General features: G+C 39.2%; 1 protein-coding gene across 2 annotated transcripts; it reads left to right on the plus strand.

The window, feature by feature from the left end:
• The first annotated feature begins 2,729 nt into the window (after positions 1 to 2,729).
• CDC7 (cell division cycle 7) lies at positions 2,730 to 19,542 on the plus strand. Of its 2 annotated transcripts, none has more exons than XM_033067613.1 (12): positions 2,730 to 2,781; positions 4,208 to 4,359; positions 6,623 to 6,709; positions 8,616 to 8,751; positions 9,374 to 9,467; positions 9,580 to 9,722; positions 11,351 to 11,600; positions 12,135 to 12,230; positions 12,981 to 13,159; positions 14,327 to 14,409; positions 17,265 to 17,414; positions 18,395 to 19,542. In XM_033067613.1, exons 2-12 carry the CDS (start codon positions 4,266 to 4,268, stop codon positions 18,769 to 18,771), a joined length of 1,689 nt encoding a protein of 562 aa, XP_032923504.1. In that variant the 5' UTR covers positions 2,730 to 2,781; positions 4,208 to 4,265; the 3' UTR covers positions 18,772 to 19,542. The 2 variants fall into 2 exon arrangements, with proteins under 2 accessions (XP_032923504.1, XP_032923505.1); XM_033067614.1 differs by having other exon boundaries at positions 6,626 to 6,709.
• Positions 19,543 to 21,768: the final 2,226 nt, after the last annotated feature.

The raw sequence follows: 21,768 nt of genomic DNA on the forward strand, positions 1-21,768 counted from the left end.
GCCTGTCAGCAGATACAAACAGTTTGATTCAGCTGCAGGTTCTGGCAGCAGTGGATGCAATCACACAGCAATATTTGGATCCTCTCTTGGCCAGCTCCCAGATGTGGGTTTTGGTGATTGCTTGTCAGCCATAGGGAACATTCTGCATGAGCCTGGATTGTCATTTGGGCTTCTCATCCTTCATATCCAACCTAGAGATAAAGCCACAAGAGAAGACAGTGCAGCAGTTTGACAAACAGAGCATTAGCTGTTCTGCTTTGTTTGTCATTTTTAGTTGATGCAATTTCTTCTCTTTCCTTCTGAGAAGTTCCTACCATGGTGCATGGCTGGAACTGGACACTCAGTGTTGAATGGGAAGGTGGAGCTTTCTCTGCCCCACGAGTGAAGAAGGAGTTTTTGCATATCCAAACCCACAGCAAAGGAGGAGTGCCTCATGCTACAGCAAAGACACAGAAGCTGTGCAGATGCGAAGCAGAAGCTGTACCTTTACTTTTTCTACATTCATTCAAAATAGAGCAAAAATAAGCTAAAGGTACTTTAACAAGTACTGAGGAAATAGAGTAGAAGTGCTACATATAATCCACCATATAATCTGTCTCTCTCCTGGAAAGAGGTACATGGAGAAAAACATCAATGAAGAGGTGACTGTTGAGAAGATATGAGAAGAGTCATATCCAATTTGACTTAACTTCCTCCTTAAACAGAGGAGAAACAAGAAGGTAAAAAGTAATAAATTCAAGACATAAGTGAAGGCAAACATCAAGGCTGGCATTTCTGGCAGGCTAAAAAGAGTAGGGCAATAAATTAAGAAACAATATGAGATTATACTACAAGGTCAGTTATGTTCGTGAGAACAAAAAAATATAAATTTGACATGATAGAGAACCAGAATCAATGGAAGGATGGCATGAGAGAGCACAACATATTTGGATCAATAGGAAAGGAGGAAACTGAGAGAAGCTAAACTAGATAAATGGCCTGGGTCTAAATAAAAATAATTTTAGGTGTTGGAACCAAGATAAATTGAGACATTGCAGGAAAAGAAAACACAGCTAGACAGGGCCTTGTTAAGACAATACAAAGAAAGCAGATTTCTTGCTGTGTGAAAGTGCAACTGAAGTGATGAGGAGGAAGTTAGTATGGCTATGACTGACAGAGAAGTGCCAGTAACGGGAGCTGTATAGAAATGGTGGTGATTTGGTATTTCACATGAGGACAACTCCAAGGCAGGGAGGCCAAGGAACTTGAATGAAACTCTGACCTGGCCAGGAGGCAGCACAGCTAAGTATGCAACCTGTAAACAATCAGCAGCTATTTTTCAAGAATTAACTGGCAAATATTCAACAGTATTCAGAAATGGCTGTAGGTAAGATTGTCCCAAGAGGTTAATTTAGAATGATGCTGCTTGTCATTAGCACTAGGACAAACCTGCACTCATGAATGCTTATGGTGCCCTTTGAACTTCTGGAAAATTACATGGATAAAAAAAAGAACAGAATTTGGCCTGCATTATTTTGTCATTATACCTCATTTAATGAATGTTTGGTATAATCTGCTTTTAAATACAGTTACACTTAGCTGAAGTTACTGAGCTTGCATACTTAACTTCACTAAGTCTCAGGCTGCTGCACTGACTTCTTAAAGCCTCAAACAGAATGTGCAAGTGAAAACAACTGTTGGAAAAGAAGAACCCAGATATCAAACCAAAACCTGCTAAAATCAACAAAGCAGCTCAGCAACTCATTTCTGCACCCTCCTTCTAAAATGTGTAACAGGAAGCCGAACTTAACAAAAGTGTTGTAACCTGCTTCTGCATTTAACAATTTGATAACCTAAGTACAGCTTGTTATAAGGTATAGCCAAGCTAGAACAGTGCCTGGGGAACTCTGGCAGCCCCAGGCTTGGTTGTTATTTACCAAGGGCAGCACTTACACATCTTTACCTGAACTGTGCAATAAATAAGAGTATTTCAGTTCACATCTAGTGAACCAGAGATCTATGCATTATCAAGCGCAGTGGAGCTACTCTTCAACAACAGGTATTCTTTTATCTTTAAAAAAAGAAATATTGACCAAAAATGGGTAATAGACAAGAAGTGCTAAATTCTTTTATTTACAAGCATACCAACTGCATTGGTTTCAATAAAATCCAACTACTCTAAATATCACCAAACACTTCAGTGAATAGTTCCAATAGTTCCACAAAATCTCCTAGTCCTACTCATTGCTTGTCAGCAGTTACAGCCCAGACCAGAGGCAAGATGCAAGTTTAATTTTGCATTCTGTGCGGTCCTTTCTGTTGTGTAACCAGGCAGCAAGGCGCAGCTGCAGGCCAAGCTGCTCCCCGTTACAATTAATGGTGTAGGTGGGGCCGTTCCTTGGCCTCTGGGCCATTTGACTGAATTTATAGCGGCGCTAATGAGCAAAAGAACTGATGAGGGACGTGGGGTTGGATTGTTTCGCAACAACCACACGCACAAAAGGAACTCTAAGGGACAAATACCGTTGCGGAGCCCCCGCTCACGGCGGGCAGCTCCCGTCCAACCCGACCCGGGCCGGGCTCTGAGGGCACAGGCCGCTCCCCGCGCCGGGCCCCGCCCCGCCCCGCGCGCGCCGCTCCGGCCGGGCCCCGCCCCTCCCGCCGGCCAATGGCAGCGCGCCCTTCCCCGCCCGCCGCCGCCATTGGCCGGGGCCGCGGCTTCCGCCGAGGGCCGGGATTGGCGGCGGCGCGCGGGCGGCGAAAGGCGGCAGCAGCAAAACCCCGGCGCGCGCCGGTGTCCGCGTGAGTGCCCGTCCGCGCGCCCACTGCCCCCCCCCGCCCGCTCCTTCCCCCTCCCTCACCCCGCTCGTGCCCCGGGCCCACCCGACCCGCTCGCCTGGGGGGCGCCGCTCCGCGCACCCTCCGCCCTTCAGCGCCCGCGATCCCCGGGGCGCCGCTCCCCTGCCCGGCCGGAGTGCCGCCGAGCGATGGCTGGGCCTGTCTGACCCCGCTGCGGCCGCCCGTGAGCCCCGGGGCCGATGGGGGAACCCGCGGTGTGCGCCGGGCCCGGGGCCGCGGTGGCGGGAACTGTCCCGTAAAGCAGTGCCGGGCTGCGGCTGTCGCCGCTTTGTGTGGCGCTGGGGACATGGCCGGCGCGCACGGGGGTCCGGGTGTGTGACAGCTCCTGCTGGAGCAGATGGATGTTCCGTGTCGGTGTGTGTGAGCTTGCAGCCCGTGCTGCTGCTGAGGCCGCGCTGGTGCACGTTTGGCACAGGCCAATCTGCCTACTCAACACTAGCAGAGGGAGTGCCTACCTGTACGAGACTAGAACCATCTCCAGTTGTGTTTCAGTAGATTCCAAGCCCCTCTCCACCAAAGCTCCCGCAAAAAACGTCTCCAAAGAGACGGCCCCTGCCTCTTGTCCCTGTTACACTAGGATGACAGAGTAAAGGTAGCTCAAAATCCCTGGGGACAAGATGTATTTCTAGCTCCATAGCTGAAGGAGATGAATCCTTTCATCACGAGTTTTTCAGAATGTTTCCCCCGTGTGGAAAAGTTCACCCAGATCTTTGAATGTTTGGCAAAGTAACAAGGAAGGAAGGTTTTTGAATGGAACCAGTTTTTAGTAACTAGGCGTTGCTTCCAAGCTCACTTACGACTGGTTGTTCTGCCCTGGGATGCCACTCTATTGCTCCTGAAATGAGATGATAAGGGCTTTTTTTTGATTGTACAATATTAGTGGACTTTATGGTTTTATGTAGTTGTTCCAAGATTTGGGAAGGAGCATTTCAACATAAACATACTTTTTTATGTTGTGGTGGGAGGGCAATGAATAATTAAGCCTTTTGTTAAATTCACCTAGGAGGGAGAGATCTCTCGTATTGAGAAGGTATTTTTTTCTCTTACAATTTCTTTCAGTCTGGCTTTCTATAGCTTTTGCAGTGTACAGTGCAGTTCCTTGCCTTTCAAAGCAAACCTCCGGGAAAAGACAATGCTTTAATGTGAATGGGGAAACATGAGAGATGAAAATCAGTTGTATTTAACATTATCCTGCAGTCTTCTTTCCGTTCCCCCCTCTATGCTCGTGGCTTTACTGGTTTACTGTTTCACTGGGATGGTGGGTGACACTTTGTTTTAGGTAGCACAAAGAAACTCCTCAGCCTCCCTAAATCTCATCTCAGGAACTGAGTGCTAAGAAATGTCTTACCAGGTATGCTTGCTCCCCCAGGTGTCCAGAAGTGGCCCTCGAAGTCTTGGATTCTCTTTCACTTGAGACTTGTTTTGTGATGGAGACGGTGTTGAAGTCTCCCTGTGATGAACAGCACCCTCAGCAGGCTGAAGACTTGCACGGGAATCTTGAGCAGAACAGCAAGCTTTCAGGTATGTGCTGAAATAGGGATTGTGAGCATTACATTTTGTTATGGACATGCTATTTCATCACTTAGAGAAATGTCAGTATCCATTATAAGCTTATCTGTAGGTGATCCTTGTGTATAAATAATCAATGAAATGAAAACATTTGAGATGGCTTTTGATTTTAAGTTTATTCCTGCTGCTTGTGCATTACAAAACTTCCCCAACAGCAGTTTGTCACAATTTGCTAAAGCTATTATTTATATATTATATAAGATGTTATTGTAAGGATATCAGAATGAAAAAAAGCCAGCCCTTGAGAACAAAACTGACTAGACAAGTGCACAAACCCAGTATTTTGCCTTTTAACCTATAGTCACCAGCCTTATGTTTCAATATCTTTAGGTGTGTTTATGTCCATAAAAAGTTTTTCTTTGTAGTAGCTGAACTAAGAACAAGTGTTCTCATAGAGGTTTTGTTGTTTGAGTCTCTTTGTGTACTCGAGTCTGTACTTTCTGTGCAGCATTTGCTCAGGAATCCCTGATGGTCAGCCAGTTTATAGATATAATGGATTCTGATTTTTAAAAAAATACATAGTTCTCTCTCAGGCTCCTGCACATCCATGCCCAGATTGATGCTGAATAATGTTTGTGTTGCTGTGCAAATATGAGAAGAAATCACTTTAAAAGCTGCTCACAGAAAATGCTGACTAATATTATCAGTATTATCCTGATGGCACAATGTGTTCTCTGTACCCAACAGAGGATTCAGGCCCCCAGAACAGACCAGGTGATGTTTATACTGCTGTCTTTGAACAAGGACAGTCACTGACTTCTCCCAGCACTTCTCTCTTTCACACAAGCAGCTGTACTGAGTTCCAGAATGCTGTCAGTGCCTTGGGTAGGCACTGCAGCCTCTGCCACCCTGCTTGAAGTGGTCTGAGAGCTTTACCTTTCTCCAGGGAAGAATCTGGATTCACTGTTAGAATACCTGGCAGATTCTATAGCAGTTGTTGAAATGGTTTTCCCTGACTGTTAGTATATACCTTAGTACTTTTTAATTCCTGAAATATTTTCCAAAATTTATTAAAACTGTTTGAAGAAGCAGAGAGAACAACTTAAAGGAAAAAAATCAAGGAAAGTAAAGGGATAGTGAAGCAGCAGATTTCACTTCTCAGAAGCATTCTTAGTATGTTGGTTTTTTATAAAAATTTGAAATGAAAAAAAGTTAAAATTGAAAGTTAACTATAACTTGAATTACTAGCTGATTTATTGGGGTTTTTATCAGAAAGAAAGGGTTTTTCAGGCAGTTTTTATTGTTTAAAGTAAGCTATGTAGGAAGGCTAGGGATGCATGCTAAGCCATACTTTGATTCTAGCATATCTGTGATATTCTTTTAAAAATTCTTATTACTTATGACTTAGTGCCCTGGTGAAAGATTCTCCATTTTTACTTATACAATACATTAATATTTATCTCGTTTTGCTAAATTTAATTTCTTATTTTTGGGATGAAAATTGTATACATATTATTTCATTAGATTGACTTTTCAAATATCAGTTTGTTCTTAGTTCTGTATACTAAAATATTCTTTACTCCTGCTCCACAGAAATTAGTCACAGCTTCTACATAATTAATAGCTTCAAAAAAAGTGAGTTCTTATGTGGAGTATAGAAAAGGCTTGAACAACAAGGATTTGTAAACTGAATGGAAAACTACGTGATTTTTTGGAAATAATACAGAACAGCATCCTTGCTGTGCCATCTAGTGATTGCAGCCTGAAGTGCAGCAGCCTAAATGTGGAGCAAACATGGGCTGTGGTGCCAACTGTTTTAAGTAACTGGGAAAGATTGCATTACTGATCTCAAAAAAATCTAAAAAATATTTTTCTGCATTCATGATTTGCATCTGATGGATTTGCACCTGTGCTTACAGAAACAACAGTTTTGTCTTTTGTCAAATTGCTGTTGCAAATCTCGTGTAAACATTTAGTGATGAGCTGTAGGTGTCCTACGAACCAGAAGGCTTTTGCCCTTTCAGAATCTGCTATGTGTCAGATAAGAAAAAAATGATTGCTTAAATGCTGCAGTTTAGAAAGGAGTGTGATGAAGAACAACAATATCAAGTATCCACATGATAATGTCAGCAGGATAGGACGCCTTTGTGCTGCTTTTTCCTCTGTGTGTGAATCCACACTCCTATGAAGTGAAGTGTAATTTGTGATCTCCAAATAGATCAGATAATGAATCAAGTAATAAAATCCCAACTTATTCTCCCAATTCTTTCCACAGCAGGAGTAAAAAAAGATATTGAAAAACTTTATGAAGCAGTGCCACAGCTTGTAAATGTGTTCAAAATAAAGGAAAAAATTGGAGAAGGTAAATAAATGTTGCATTTTATCTTGCTTAGAGTTTTCTTTTGGCATTTCTAACTTAAAAAGTATAAATCTAAGCTCCCAATATACACAATTTAAGCCAAATGCCTTTTTTTGACTTACTACATCGTCTCTGTAGGAATTCTAATATGTTGCTGAGCACATAGATTTATTAATTAGTAACATTTTCAATATATTTTCTTGAAAATCTGGTATATTAAAACCTTCTTAAAAAAACAGCATTCCATTTTTGGCAATTACAAATTTTTGAGGTAGATTCAAGTAAATAATCTTAAAAATCCATTCTTTTTCTCCTTTATATGAGAAATCTACCTATATGTAGCTGTGTTTGGACATACTTAATTGGTGGTCCTTAATTTAGCTTTGTTTTCACTAAAATGTCTTGGGCAGAAGTGGATGAGGAAATTGAAAGATTGGAGCTGCTTTACTTAAAAAATAAACAACTTTTTTATTTTTTAAGACATTCAGTCTCAAATTTTAGAATACTTGCCTTCACCTTGCCTGCAACAAGACAGTTTTGAAAATACCTCAAGTTAGTGTCAGACATGACTATAAACAGATTCAGGTACTTTGACAGTGGGATTTCAGCACTTTTTGAAACTTTACCCATTTAATCTCTGAAATGCTCTGTGACACTCCACACTTTTAAAACAAAAGATGGGGATGGGAAGCTGGATTGCTTTGCATCTGTTTTGTGATGGAATTTATGTGCAGCAGGTTAGATGCCTTAGAGTTCTTATTTCAAAACTCAACAAACTACTTAAAAACCCCCAGCTCCATTCCTCACAGGAATCTAAAATTTCAAAAATAATAATGAAAAATAGACTTTTACCTATCATAAAAAAGATAGTGTAATTAAAAAAAATTTCTGGTTATGAATAGTACTCTGTTTTGAGTCCTGGGAGCAAACAATGTTTTTTAAAAATGCTATTTGCAGTTCAACAGCATTATGAGAAAACAAGCTTCAACTTAGGATTCCACTTCGGAATCACTTTCATTTTAGGAGTTACCACCACCAAAAATAATGTCTTAAGTCAAATTTGGTAATCCTTGTTGCTGCAATCAATTCTGTTGAAGGTATGGGTCTCTAGGTTGTTTGGGATTTTTTTTTAATGTTTGCAGGAAGTATTTAGGTTTTGCTGGCATTTTGATGTATGTTTGCACTCAGACTCTTGAATGAGCATGATGCAAACACATTACTTAAAATATAATCAAAAGTAATTTCTATTCTTTGTTCATATGGAACAACACTTCAGGTTGTATCTTCAGATATCTCAGATCATTAGGATAAATTTAATTCCTAAGAGGTTTATTAGGATATCTTTAAAATTAAATGGCTGATTAAGCTTATCATACAGTCTCAATACTCCCTTTCTCAAGCAAGTCTGTCATGCTGGATGTGGTAAAATGCTCTGGGCAAGTAAACAGTGCAGTTACACATTATATGGGAATCTTACCTTATAGATAAGGTACAGAATTAAGGAAAATGTAGCAATTTCAGAAGTGCTTTGAATAGCACTGGCAGTGCTTTCCATATTAGCATTGTATAGTCCTCTTACATTGTAGGGAGAGGAGTTAGATGTCAGATGAAAGTAAGCTACCTAAACAAGAAAGCAAATCAAAGATAGAAAATTTACATTCAAAGAGCACTGTGTCCCAGGCAAGTTAGACAGTGTTATATTTGCATTTTTACTGACATAAAAAACTTGTATACAAGATCAGTATATTCAGTAGTAGAAAAAAGGAGCTGTATTTTTGTCTTCTAGAATCTGCTTTTGATGTAGTATCAAGTGTACTGCAGGATTGTGAAGAGTTAGATCACTTCTGTAAAAATCTGCATTGACCTAATTAAAAACGTTGAAGACAGTGTTTTTCTCCTTTGTTTACAGGTACTTTTAGTTCTGTTTACTTGGCCACAGCACAGCTACAAACAGGTTATGAGGAAAAAATGGCTCTGAAGCACTTGATTCCAACCAGCCACCCTCTGCGAATAGCTGCTGAACTTCAGTGCCTCACAGTGGCAGGGTACAAAACCAGTAAATCATTGTCATGACTAAACTGCTGAACATTTTCTCAGCATTCTGTATTTATTTAATTGGTTTTTAACCACACACATCTCTATTCTTCCTATTGAGAGCAAATAACAAAAGGAGTGTCTTACCTGTAATGGATGCCCTTTGCTGTTAGTCTCAGTTTGGGGGGTGCTCTATTTACCAGCTGAGAAATTCCATTGTATATCTCTGGTAACAAAGTTCCAGTTCTGAAATGCTCAGAAAAAAATAATCACTTTATCAGAAAATGTGGTTTTAGGAGTGAATACTTGTTGACAGAGTGTGCTGAATAGCACCTTCCTGAAGTAGTAGGATCATGAAAGTTAGGGCCTATATTAATTGCAGTGATAACTACAGACCACAGCCCCACAGATAACCCGTAGAATTCTCATTCCAAACTGCAGAATGGAGCATAAAATGGAGTTCAAATGGAACATATCAGTGAGCAGCAAGAGTACAACTACTGATTGCTGATAACACTGCTCTCAAATATAAATTAGGATTATAAAAGAAAGCTTGACTGAAGTTTTTAAGAAATAAAAGAAAATAAGCATCCATCTTCTTCTCTTTGTTCAGTAACATTACTTTTCTTCTAGGGGACAAGATAATGTTATGGGAGTTAAATACTGCTTCAGGAAAAATGATCATGTTGTTATTGTTATGCCATATCTGGAGCATGAATCCTTCTTGGTGAGTCTCAGACTTTTGATATGTAGTAAAACATTTAATTAAAAGCAGATGAATAACTATTCTGTAATCATTCTATGATTCTATAAATTACAGTATCCAAATAATTTTTCAGGACATTTTGAATTCCCTTTCCTTTGAAGAAGTGAGGGAATACATGTTTAATCTGTTCAAAGCACTGAGGCGCATTCATCACTTCGGTATTGTTCACCGTGACGTCAAGCCCAGCAACTTCCTCTACAACAGGCAGCTGAAAAAGTGAGTCTGGCCATACTGTGATCTCATCTGGGGATGTGTGCCTTGGCAGAACACAGTCAATTAGGCTTCTTTCCTTCCAGCTGCATAACATGTGCTTAAATAATAAAGCTAAAAATGTGGGATTTTATTTGTCAGATTTTTCTTTCACTGTTAAGGGACTTAAGAAAGGAAGGATTTTTTTTTTTTTAAATTTACTTAATGTAATATCTGCTTCATAGAGTGACATACCTGATAAAATGAAGATTTTACTACTGAGTAAAAGTACTACATTTTCAAATAAGAATGAGAAGAATAAAATATGTTTTTTTTTTTTTAATAAGAAAGTTAATTGTAACTTGTGATGCATAGAATGATCCTTGTACATTTTTAACAGTGGGTAGGGTAAAACTGATCTAGATAAGATTGCTGGCCTTGGGCTATTTTCACCTTACATTGAATTAACATTTGTAACTAGTAGGGTTGGCTCTTTTGCCTGCAAGTTAAAAAACTGAAAGATTGTAAATGGTGTACTGCTTCTTTGTGAAGAGCTGAAATGGACAGAATGCTCCAGTGCTACCAGTCCTGTGGCTGTGTTTGTTAGCATTGTGCTTGTACAGGTGAGACCCTGAGCTGTTGGAGTGTGTCCAAAGCAAAGCTCTGAGAGGAGGTTGTAGCAGGATGCACATCCCCAAGTAAAAAGTGATGACAGGAAATGATCTCAAGTTCCACCAGGGAAGGTTTAGGTTTAATACTAGAAAGAGGTTTATCAAGCACTGGAATGGGCTGCCCAGGGAAGTGGTTGAGTCACCATCCCTTAGAGGAATTTTAAAAACCTGTAGGTCTAGCATTTAGGAACATGGTTTTGTGGGACTTGGCAGAGTGGGGTTAACAGTTGGACTTGATTTTAAAGGTCTTTTCCAGCCTAAATGTTTGCATTGAAAGTTTGTAGGGGAGATCTGATTGCATTTTGCCAAATGGAAAGCTTAAAAGTTTGAGGAATGCTGAATTTTTTTTTTTAAATCTGTCAAGAGGACTATGTACCGTCACTTTGCTCTTCCACCATTTGTTTGAGCCTTAATCTCTACTTTGCATTTAGAGGTGTGGAGTTGAGTTTGAGACCCAGGGACAGATGGATTGTCTATGTACTGCTTGTAGCAAAAAATAATTCTTTTAGAGACAGATCTGAAGTGTGAACTAATATAGTCTTACCTGTTTGAAGACTAAAGTGAATTCCAGTAGTATTTGCCAGGAGCCTGGCAAAACTTCTAAGCCCTCTTGGTCTGGTCTGTCCCTCTGCCTGTGGGATTCCTGCAAGAGTCAAGTCACTCATGCATGACTGCTGGCTGAAGATTCAGGGCGGTAGGTTTAGAAGAACTTCAAAAAGGAGCTGCTGGAAATATTTTTTTGGAGGAAGGATGCACTTGAGAAGATTTGGGACGACAAACAATGAATACTGGTATAGGGTAAAAACATTGAGGGGATAGGTAAGGAGTAGGAGGAGGAGAAGGAAGAAAATGGAACTGTGATGCTGGCAACAGTGCAGATAAGTAACACTGAATGAAATGCAAAAGAAAAATAAGTAATGAATAGTAAAGTGAATGGTTAATAGTTACTTTGTGACTCCTGATTCTGAATTTGTGTCTTTTCAGGTATGCCTTGGTAGATTTTGGCTTGGCACAAGGAACCCCTGATACAAAAATTGAGCTGCTTAAAACTGCCCACTCTGAAGACCAACAGGGAAGTTGCTTGCAAACTAATCCCGCTGTAGCCTTGGGAAATGGGGTTTCTGTCAGTGTCACAGCACCTAAACAGATAGAGCAACAGTCAGCCTCAAAAGCAGCTGACAGAAGGTCCAGCTCACTTTCAAAAGCACAGATGAAACAAGGAAGAGGAGGAAAGGTTCTCAGTCTCTTTCATTAATGCTGTTGTGTATGTTTAATGTGTTCCTTCATCCAACAGGGGGAGATGCAGTACTTGCACAGAAGCTGAGCCTGCACAGTGTCACAGTGTTCATATCTAAAGAGCTGCTTCTACATAACTATTACCTTCATCATTATCTGTTAGATGTAATAGTGCTGAAAACTGTATAAAACCCTAGTGTGAGTTACTATTTAGACAGCCTTAAATCCTTTTTAGAGACATGGATGGTGAAACCCCTCCCCAAGCCAATATTCACCTATGTTTAGTTACTAGTTGCATAACAAATGCAGTACAGACTGCACTGAGATTGTCTTGGGGCACTTCAGAGGTGTGATAAATTTTGTAAACTTGTTTGCTGTTCTGTCTGGACCGTGTTTCTTCATCCACAGTCAAGTGATGCCTGAAAATGACTTACATGCAACTGTTCTTGTTTTATGACACTTTTTTGAACTGTCAGTGTCCAGATGCCTGTTAAACAGGATCCTTATTGTCCTTTTTGTTTGTTTTGCACAGGAGGACTCTGTGCACCATTCTGTCCAGCGCTCTGTCTTTGGAGAGAGGAATTTCAATGTCTACAGCTCCACATACCAGGAGAACTCAAGCACAAAAGTAAGAAGTATTGACCACCAGTAGGATCAATCTGCTGCATATTTGAAAAATTATAGGATTGGTTGTTCTGTAAGACTGAACACTGCTCCAGAATGCTATGGAACTAAAAGGCTTGGAGTAGACTATTAAATGTGTCTCTCCTGAAAGGCTCAACAAATTTATCATTTGTGTTTCAGTCACTTTTGAAGCTCTCAGACAAGTTCTATAGCTGTCTCCCTAGCTGATCTTGTTTGGATGCTAAGTTAATATTTTTTCCTGTACATCTATCTGTGCAACTAATCATAGAATCACAAAATAAACTGAGTTGGAAGGGATGCATGAGGATCATCAAGTCCAAATTAGAGGGTTTGGTTTATGGTATTTTACTGTAGAACTAGAGTTAGTGTCTGTATGTTGCTATGGCATTTCACATTCTTTTTTTATTCTCACATTGAGCCAAAAAAATATTGAAACAGTACACTGACTTGAAAAATACTTGTCTTGCAGCTTCACAATATCTAATATACATTTTTTTTTTTTGTAAACACTGAAAATGTCTTCTGAAGGGGAAGGGGAGGAAATCAGGCTACTTAGAAAGTTCCAGTGTCTGTTTTATGGTAGTTTTGATACTGTTAAAGAGGTTTGCTGTCAGTTCTAAAATTCTTCTTGTTCATGAGCACCTGTTAAGTCAGTATTTCAGGAACTGTTCTATCTGTTTGTAAAGTGAAACTTCTTACATATGTCACCTTCTCTAAAATATCTCCATTGCAGCTCATAAAACAATCAAAGGTGATAGATGTTTCATCTAGGAAGTTAGTAACAAAGAAGAAGATTATTTCTACCAAAACTGTGAGCAATGGGGCAGCCAGGAAAGCTGCCAGTGGTTGCCCTCTAAACCTGCTCTGTGACTGTTATGCAACGGATAGAGTTTGCAGTGTTTGCCTTTCAAGGTAATTTGCTTTGATAATGTTGTAAAATTGTCTGGTCTGCTGTCAGGCCAAGTCACAAACTTAGATTTACTAGACTGCTGATTTAGTAAGTGAAAGATAGCATTTGATCTCTGCAGCCCTTAAAACACTGAGTATGCTCTTTTTAAACAAGAATAGTTTGTAGAATTCATAGATTAGTTCACTGCTATCTGCAGCTAGAAACATTCACTGGTAATTATCTTCTTGTTGTTGTGTTTATTTATTCACCTATATGTGTTGTAGAAAATCACTTGAATTAATTACAACACTTAGAAAAGTGTTCCAAATTCTGTGATTTAGCAGTTACCTAATAGGCTTAAATTATACCAGCAGCTGGGGTTCTGGAAATGATGAAATGTAGAATAAAAGAGAAGCATGACTGTTTTGTATTTGTTTATCTAAAAAACTGATAGAATCACAGGAAGGAACCTTAAAGGTCATCTTAATCCAAACCCACTGCCATGGGCAACTCCCACTAGACCAGGTTGCTCCAAGCCCCATCCTACCTGGCCTTGAACACTGCCAGGAATGGGCATCCACAGCTTCTGCGGGCAACGTGGTCCAGTGCCTCGTGTTGGAGAATCTTAGCAGCTCAGTTAAATTCCATCCCTCTGCTGGTGGTTTTGATTATGATCTACGGTTGCCTTTTATCCACACATGATTTTTAAAATAATGATAACTTCACACCTTTTAGTTAATCCAGCAAAAAGTAAATTCTTGGCAACACTCAGAGCAACCTTTAGTCTGCTCTGGACTAACACATAGCATCCACATTCAAGAACCACATGCTTTTTGCCTTGGGTTAATTAGCCTCAACTTCAAAGTTTCCCATGAAAGCAAGCCTTTAACAAAAATGACACTTAGATGAAACTAAGAAAAGGTCAGTGTGAATTAAGTATGCGATATGTATTTCTCTGGTATTATCTTATGGTAGGTAATATAATTAAAATACAATATAACAGATAATAAGGCTATTACATGTGTATCTTATGACTTCATGCTAGGCTTGATGCTTTAAACCTCTGTGAATAAAGCAGGGTTAGGTTGTTTACACATCTTACACAAGAGTATTCTAAAATTAATATTAAGTATTATTAGATCTGGAACTTACCAACTTTCATTTTTTAAATCTATTTCTCTTATCACAAGGCGTCAGCAAGTGGCTCCCAGGGCAGGAACACCTGGATTCAGAGCACCAGAAGTATTAACAAAGTGCCCTACTCAGACCACAGGTACTGCCCAACAGACTCAAAGAAATGGCTTTTTTCACCTTCCCATCCCTCTCATTTATGCATATTCAGTTGTCTTTTTTATGGGAGGATTTTTTTAACTCGTGAAATTAATTTTTCATCCCTTCTAATGCTTTTCAAGTATTTCCTGATTTTAATTAAAAGTTTATTATTCAGAGGAAGACAGGAATATTTTTCCTGTGTTTGAAACTTGAATGTGTCTTTATTCATTTGAGAGGTAGTGCCAGGTGCAGGAGTTGAGTACAATACATTTTAAAAGAAAAAAAGAACTTTTTATGAAGTTTCTTGGTTTATTTGCTTAAGAAAAATCTTGAATAAATTTTGGGGAGGGAGGACATTGTTTAGCCTTTTCTAGGCAGGTTGTAACATGTGCTGCCATAGCAGGCATAATTAATGGTGTAATTGGAGATGTGTTCTAGAAAGCATTATTTAATGACTTTTCGTCAGATTTTTACTTTTTGCTAGTGGTTGAAATAGCTAGTGTGTTAATGACGTAATTTTTTAAATTAAAATTTTAATTTTCCTGTGTGAAAATTAAATTAATAAGATTCAGTGGTTTGGGTAAATACTGGGGCAGGGCAGAGGGATGGTTAATACATTAGCTGGTGCAAGCAAGATGGGGGAGGTTGTGCCTACCTGCAGGATGGAGAACCAATAGAAGCAAAGTTACCCATTAAACATTTGGTGTTCTGACTTAAAAATAAATACAAATGTCCTCAAAAACTGGATTTAAAATATAAGGGTTTACCCATTTTTTTCTGAATAACTTTTGAGAAAGTTGTCAATTTTCAGTTAAGTATGTATACACACTCAAAATAGGTTAACAATATATTTGATCAGCTTATGCCTAGATAGCCTACTGCTGTTTGAAACAACATCTGTCCTGTGGTATGACTGGGATTTCAAAGGTATGGCAGCTTGTTTGGAGTTCTTGTGCCTGTGCTTGTAACAGCCAGCTTTATGGGCTAGCAGTCATCCAGAAACTTAGGACAAGTTTAGACAATCTCTGAATCTGTCTAGACAGAATTGAGGCAGAAAGAAGACACAGCTATGAGATCTTGGACATGTGCTGCTGTTAAACACTCTTTCAGATGGTTCTCTGTTCTCTAGGGTAAGGAAGAGCAGGATTACAAAACGCAGGGGTAAATCTGGACACCTTGGGGTGTGGCACAGACATCCCTGGACTGAGTCAGTGGTGCTGAGCTCCTGCAGTATGTCAACAAAGGCCTCTATTAGAACTGGGTAGACTAATACTAATATTTATATTATCATGTTTTATTTGAACTAGCAAGTATAACTGTCCAATTTCATTTGAGGCTGCTGGAGTCACCTCCTTGTATTCCTGCCAGTCTTACTCCTAGTTTTGGCCTCTGTGCTGAGACCAAGTTACTGGCTGAATCCAGCTGACTCTACCCAGAGCTACTACAGCACATCTGACCCAGGTTCACAGTGCTGGGAGTACAACCTAAACTTCCAAGTTGAGGCTACACAGGTCCAGCTACACTTTCCCTTTTTTTCCCCTCTATTCCCCTTTCCTCACTAGCAGCATAATACTAGACAAAAGCATAGGGAGGAGTCATGATTCTGATGTCATTCCACAAGATCTTGCCCTCTGCTGAGGATCACAGCTCTACCACAATTGTGGGGCCAGGATTTACTGCCCACTCAGATGTATAATGCCTTTCAATTTTCAGCAAGAGTTACATAATTAAACCTTTTCAAAGGTCTTGACCTTGATTACTCCAGCTTTCCCAACCACGTCCTCAGGGGGATGCATGACCCCTCAAACAGATAGCATTACTGTATCACTGCTGGAAAGACAATACTAAAACTTTTTTACAGGAACTGTGAAGAAGGCAGAAAACCTTTCCACTTTAAATTGTGCCAAATTATTAACTTGGATTTTTATTTCTTAATAAAAGACATAAAATTTGGCTTTGCAACTAAAGTCAACTTAATGCTTTTTTTTCAAATCAAAGTCCTGTGCTAAGAGTGTTTCTAATTAAAATGTCCAAATTAATTACTGCCTATTTTCCTACTTAGTTTTTGAATAGGATTAAGATGAATATGCCTCTATTTCCCAACTGCTAATTTTTCTCTTCAGAGTTCGAGATCCTTCAAACTCTCTCCTTCACTTTGCCATCTCTCAAAATGTGCACCTTAGTGAGCCAAAAAAATTATGGCAGACAGGTATTCTTGTAACTTCCAGTACTGAAGTTTCCATCAGGCTTTGGCCTCTATCCCCAGAGAGAGTACTCTGTGTACTCTTCATAACACAATGAAAGTGATTAATAACTTTGAACTCTTACAGTTTTTAAACTGCCTATCTTGACAAGTGAGTTCATATTAGAGAGAAAGTTCATAATAAGATACATTTCTTAGTGCTACCTACCTATGCCAGCCTCAATCCCCAAAAACTATTTTCACAAACATTTGTGAGTTGTTTTTTATGCATCACCCTTGTATAAGGTTTTCTTCATGTGAAGTAAAGTTAAATATGTATCAAACCAGCCATTTCATTTGCCCCCCTCTCATCTTTCTGGGTAAAACAGCCTCAGACATTGTTTTGGTCCATATTAAGTTTAGCAAGTTCATGGAATTACTCATATGCAAAACACTCCCCCTGCATCAAAGTAGGAAATTACTCTTCAATCTAATGAAAGTAAGTTCCACTCATCTGAAGTATTATCTGTGTGACCAAAGTCAAGAAGTACTTTGCAGCATAACTTTTGCAGATAGAAACTTTGCAGATCATAATTTCTTTTTAAAGAAAGATGAGATTTTGTTTATGAGGAAATCATGAGCTTAGTTGTTAATAAATTTGCTTTCCTTTGCAGCAATAGACATGTGGTCTGCAGGAATCATATTCCTTTCTCTGCTCAGTGGACGGTATCCATTTTTCAAAGCAAGTGATGATTTAACTGCTTTGGCACAAATCATGACAGTTCGTGGATCCAGAGAAACCATTCAGGCTGCTAGAACTTTTGGTATGCAAACCTTAATTATAGGGGAAGGGGAAAAATGTTATTCAATGATGTGATTTACAATCAATTATTTTTTTGGTGTGTGTATATAAATAGGTTTCATATATTTTTAGGTTCGTGAGTAATTTTGGAAGTAAATCACACTTTTTGCATGTCTGTATTGACAGAATTTTAAGACAGTTTTGTGTTTTTCTGTCTTTCACAATGTGTGTATGGGGTACTTTGTCAGTTTTCTTAACCTGTCTACTGCCTTTCACTAAGTCAGGGCTACTTGAGGTGAAGTATGCCAACGAAATGTTTCCTACTGGCATTTGGTTAGAATTCTTGAGACAGTGTGTCTATTCCTACAAAATTTGGCCTGGAGGCTTAAGTCAGTATGACTTAGTATTTAGATGATGTAAACCTTGCATTTCTCCTGCCCCTTCCCCCAAAAGCCCTAGTAAAACAATCACACAAACAAGCTGAAAACCCAAAAACCCAATACCCAACAGCTGGCCTGTTTAAAAAGACAATAACCACAAAACAGAAAATATCCAAACAACCATTCCCCTAATTGCTTGCAGGCCAAATGCTGCAGCACTTGCTACCTGGACCTGTAACTGCCAGCATCAATTTCCATTCTCCAGACAGAGGTGTAAAAACCAGGGTATTTAATTGTCTTCAGTTCTGTTAAAATGACAGTGAAATGCAAAAAGTTGGTGTACAGGGTGGCTGACAACCTGTCACTACATAACTTCACATAACCCAATGCTCATTATTCTAAGCAGAACTGAGATGACCCCTCCTGACTTTCAGGGGCTGCTGCTGTAACAGCAGGGCTGGTGTGGAGGTGTGGGGGGGATGGATTTGGTTCTTTGATAGATTTGGGACGTTTTTCTTTCATGCTGGTTATACTTTGAGACATGAAGTTTCTCTGAAACACAATTTCCAGTTGCATAGAAAATATATTAAAATGTGGCTTCCTGTACAACTTCTTTTCCTAGGAAAATCAGTTGTGTGTACCCAAGTTGTCCCAACTCAAAACCTACGAAACCTCTGTGAAAAACTGAGAGGAACAAATAGCAGCTGTAAGAGATCTCAGGGGGAAGGGCCCAGCAGGTCTGAAAACAATGCAGCTTTGCCAGTTGCAGCAGACAAGCCCTGTGCTCCTGAGACACTTGGAAAACAAATTCAACACTTACAGAATTTTCAGGAAGGTGATGGTGCTTTGGAAATGAAGGCAACTGACATGAAAGGATGGGATCAGGTTCCTGATGAAGCATATGACCTGCTTGATAAGCTACTAGACTTAAACCCTGCAACAAGAATAACTGCAAAAGAGGCTTTGCTGCATCCTTTTTTTAAAGACCTAAGGCTCTGAGAAGTTAACTTACTCTGTTATTCCTTTCATATGTTTTGTGTGGAAATGAAATACTGAGGCAGTTTTACCTTGTTGCCCTCAACATTTACACTCATTGAAATAACATCACATTGTGCTCTGAACTACTGAAATTTTGTCTTGTACAGTTAGACTGCAAATGTCAGTTTAAGAAACACTTGCAGATGCAAAAGTTACATAAACATCACTACGTGGTCTTATCTGAGAGGTTATTGCTGTGCATACCTGTTCTCTGAGAAAGTTAACTTTGATCAAAAACAACAAAGAAGAAAGAGTTTCATAAGCTCTAAGCTTAATTCTCGAGATATTCCCTTAAAATTTACAAGTTTGCCTTAAGGTAAGACTGAAATAAGAAAGTGTTTAAGAGACTTTTTTCTGTACTTGCAAATCTCTGCTTTGTTCCTATTTAGTACATGGGGGACTGAAAATGGAACAAAGTGTATTCATTTTGTTCAGACTATTTTCAGAGAACAGTATTACTTTGGGAGTATTGCTAGAAGAAAGGCCAGGTGCTGGAGATTATCTCATCAAAAGAAAAGCACAACTTTAAAAAGTACATTCTTGTTCCTGTCTGGCCTTTCCTACTTAGGCAATAGTAATAAATGCAGTTACTCATTTTGCATAGCCCATGTTTCCTCAGTGCCATGGGTAACTGTCAGTATTCCACAGCTGCTGCCTTCAGGATGTCTCAGATCCAGGCATAGTTTTGATTTCTGTTATGGAAACTGATTTCTTAAAAAATACCTGTTCAATAAATGATTTGGTTTTATAACTTCAGAAACTTGTCTAGAGATGCTTCTATAAAAATCAGGTAAGGTTTTCCTGTGGGATGTTTCTGTTCAGGAAGTATTGCACATTAGTTTCCTGCATAAATTCCTTCTAAAGATAGAAGACACTCTGGATAGCTGTATTGTGTATGGCTGTTATAGTGGAACTATCTTAATTATCCAGGAACTCTTACCACAGTTAGCTAGCTATTATGTGGTCCTAAGGAGGAAAATCCCATACCTTCAATGTGCAAAGTAAGCTACATCATGTTCAACAGAAGTGTCTCTAAACTCCTTGATAGTTCTGGAGACTGAAACATAATACAGTGTTTTTCCATGTGCATTTCTTGAGATGCTGATGGAGTTGCTTTAAGAGATTCTGGGCCATTCTGAGAAAAGATTGCTGCTTTGATAACTCTTGTAAAAGTCTTCTCATATGAACTGATGGTTATGATAGTGCAAAGATCCTGATCAGGACTGGGGCTGAAGAGACAAGATTTCAATATTTTTAAAACCTTGAATATATAGAAAATAATGGTAATGTTACTCTATTTCTGGCATCAGCTGTTAGGGAAAAATATTTGCAGATGTCAGAATATTGATTGCAGAAAATCTTGAAACCCTCAAGACCCTGGGGCCCAGGTCTTGTAATTTTTGCTGTTTATATAATTTCAACACAGCACGTCACTGAGAAATTATTTATCTAAAAGGACTGTGGCCAAATTTGGCAAGCAATGCTGTCTGCCAGTGTCTGCAGATGTATTGTTTCCTCCTACATTCACTCAGGCTGTCTATGGTCTTATGAGAGCACCAGCTGACAACAAGAGAAAATATGTCAGCTATCTATTGTGAGCTTTCTAAGCAACTTCAGCTCTTAAGCTTCCCTGCTAACAGCCTTCAGCAGCTCCTTCCATCAGCCCTACAACAATTAACCTCTGCATTCATTTAAAAGACAAAAAGGAAAAATCATTGCTAATGGTATTTTTACAAAACATTAAGGATAAATAAAATTTATAAGGAACAGTTCTAAGCTCAATGTATTCCATAACAAGCAGAAGAACACATTGCTATTTCTTCTTCCACACAGCTATTTAAAATATGGAGAACTCTTTTTCAAGGGGAAGGGTAAAGTAAAAAGAAAACTGTGTTTGAACTAATATATGCTTAGGAAGTACTTTTTGTAGCGCTCTACAAAAGAAGAAAGCCAGAAGTAAAATGTTAAATGCAATGGCCTCTCTCTGGGACCAAAAAAAAGGAAAAGAGCAAGAAAACACTAGGGCTGAGCAGTGGTTGCCAGTGGATTTTCTGCTTCTGTCTGCTCTGGTTCTAAGAATCCCTAAAAACCATTAAGGTAAGAGCCAAGTACTAAGATTCCTTTAAAGTTTGAATACATGATTTGAGATAGTAATAAACTGAACATGAATCTTACAGTATGAGAGCTGCAATTAGAAAAAAATTCTGCACAGAAATTACATTGCTTCAACAAATGTTCAGTGGTTGTGAGGCTGCAGCTGGATTAGTGTTAAGTTCTGGACACCATCTATGACAGGGTTAGTAACAAACTGGGCAGAAACCAGAAACGGCAGCAAAAAGCTGCATGTGCTTGGAGAGATGAATAGAAACTGATACCTAGAATTCTGAGAACAGAATGCTGGGAGCAAATCTAAGTACATCTGTGTATTTAGCATAGGGAAGACTAGCTTATTCTCAGTACTAAACCAGACTAGGTGAGGAAACTGACAAGTTCATTACGTTCACCCTAGATGAAAAGGGTAACAAATACATTTCTATATTTATTTTCCTAGCACCTTTCTGGCCATTACATTCTACTAGTGAGCAAAATACAAAGAAAGAAAAGATCTTTAGAGCTTGCCTCATATATTTGTTGGTAATGAAGAGGTATTTTCTGAATGAGGTGATATAAATAAAGTGTTTGCATTTAGCAGGGGACACCTGGATTATTTCTGCCTCATGAAGGCAGACCACACAAGGTAAGACATAAAAGAAAAAAAACCCCAACAACCCAGTTTTCTTCTGTTTGTTCAATTCTACACCACATTTAAAAGACAGCTTGGCTGTGTAGAGAAAATGACTAGCCATTCAAGTCACTTACAGGACAACAGCATTTTAAAGTAAATTAGTACTTTATGGCTTTATGAATTCCTAATCTGTAATGAAACGACACAGCTCAAGTGGTAGGCTTATAGCAAGG

Source organism: Catharus ustulatus, chromosome 9 (assembly GCF_009819885.2).
Source record: "Catharus ustulatus isolate bCatUst1 chromosome 9, bCatUst1.pri.v2, whole genome shotgun sequence".
NCBI classification, from domain to species: Eukaryota; Metazoa; Chordata; class Aves; order Passeriformes; family Turdidae; genus Catharus; species Catharus ustulatus.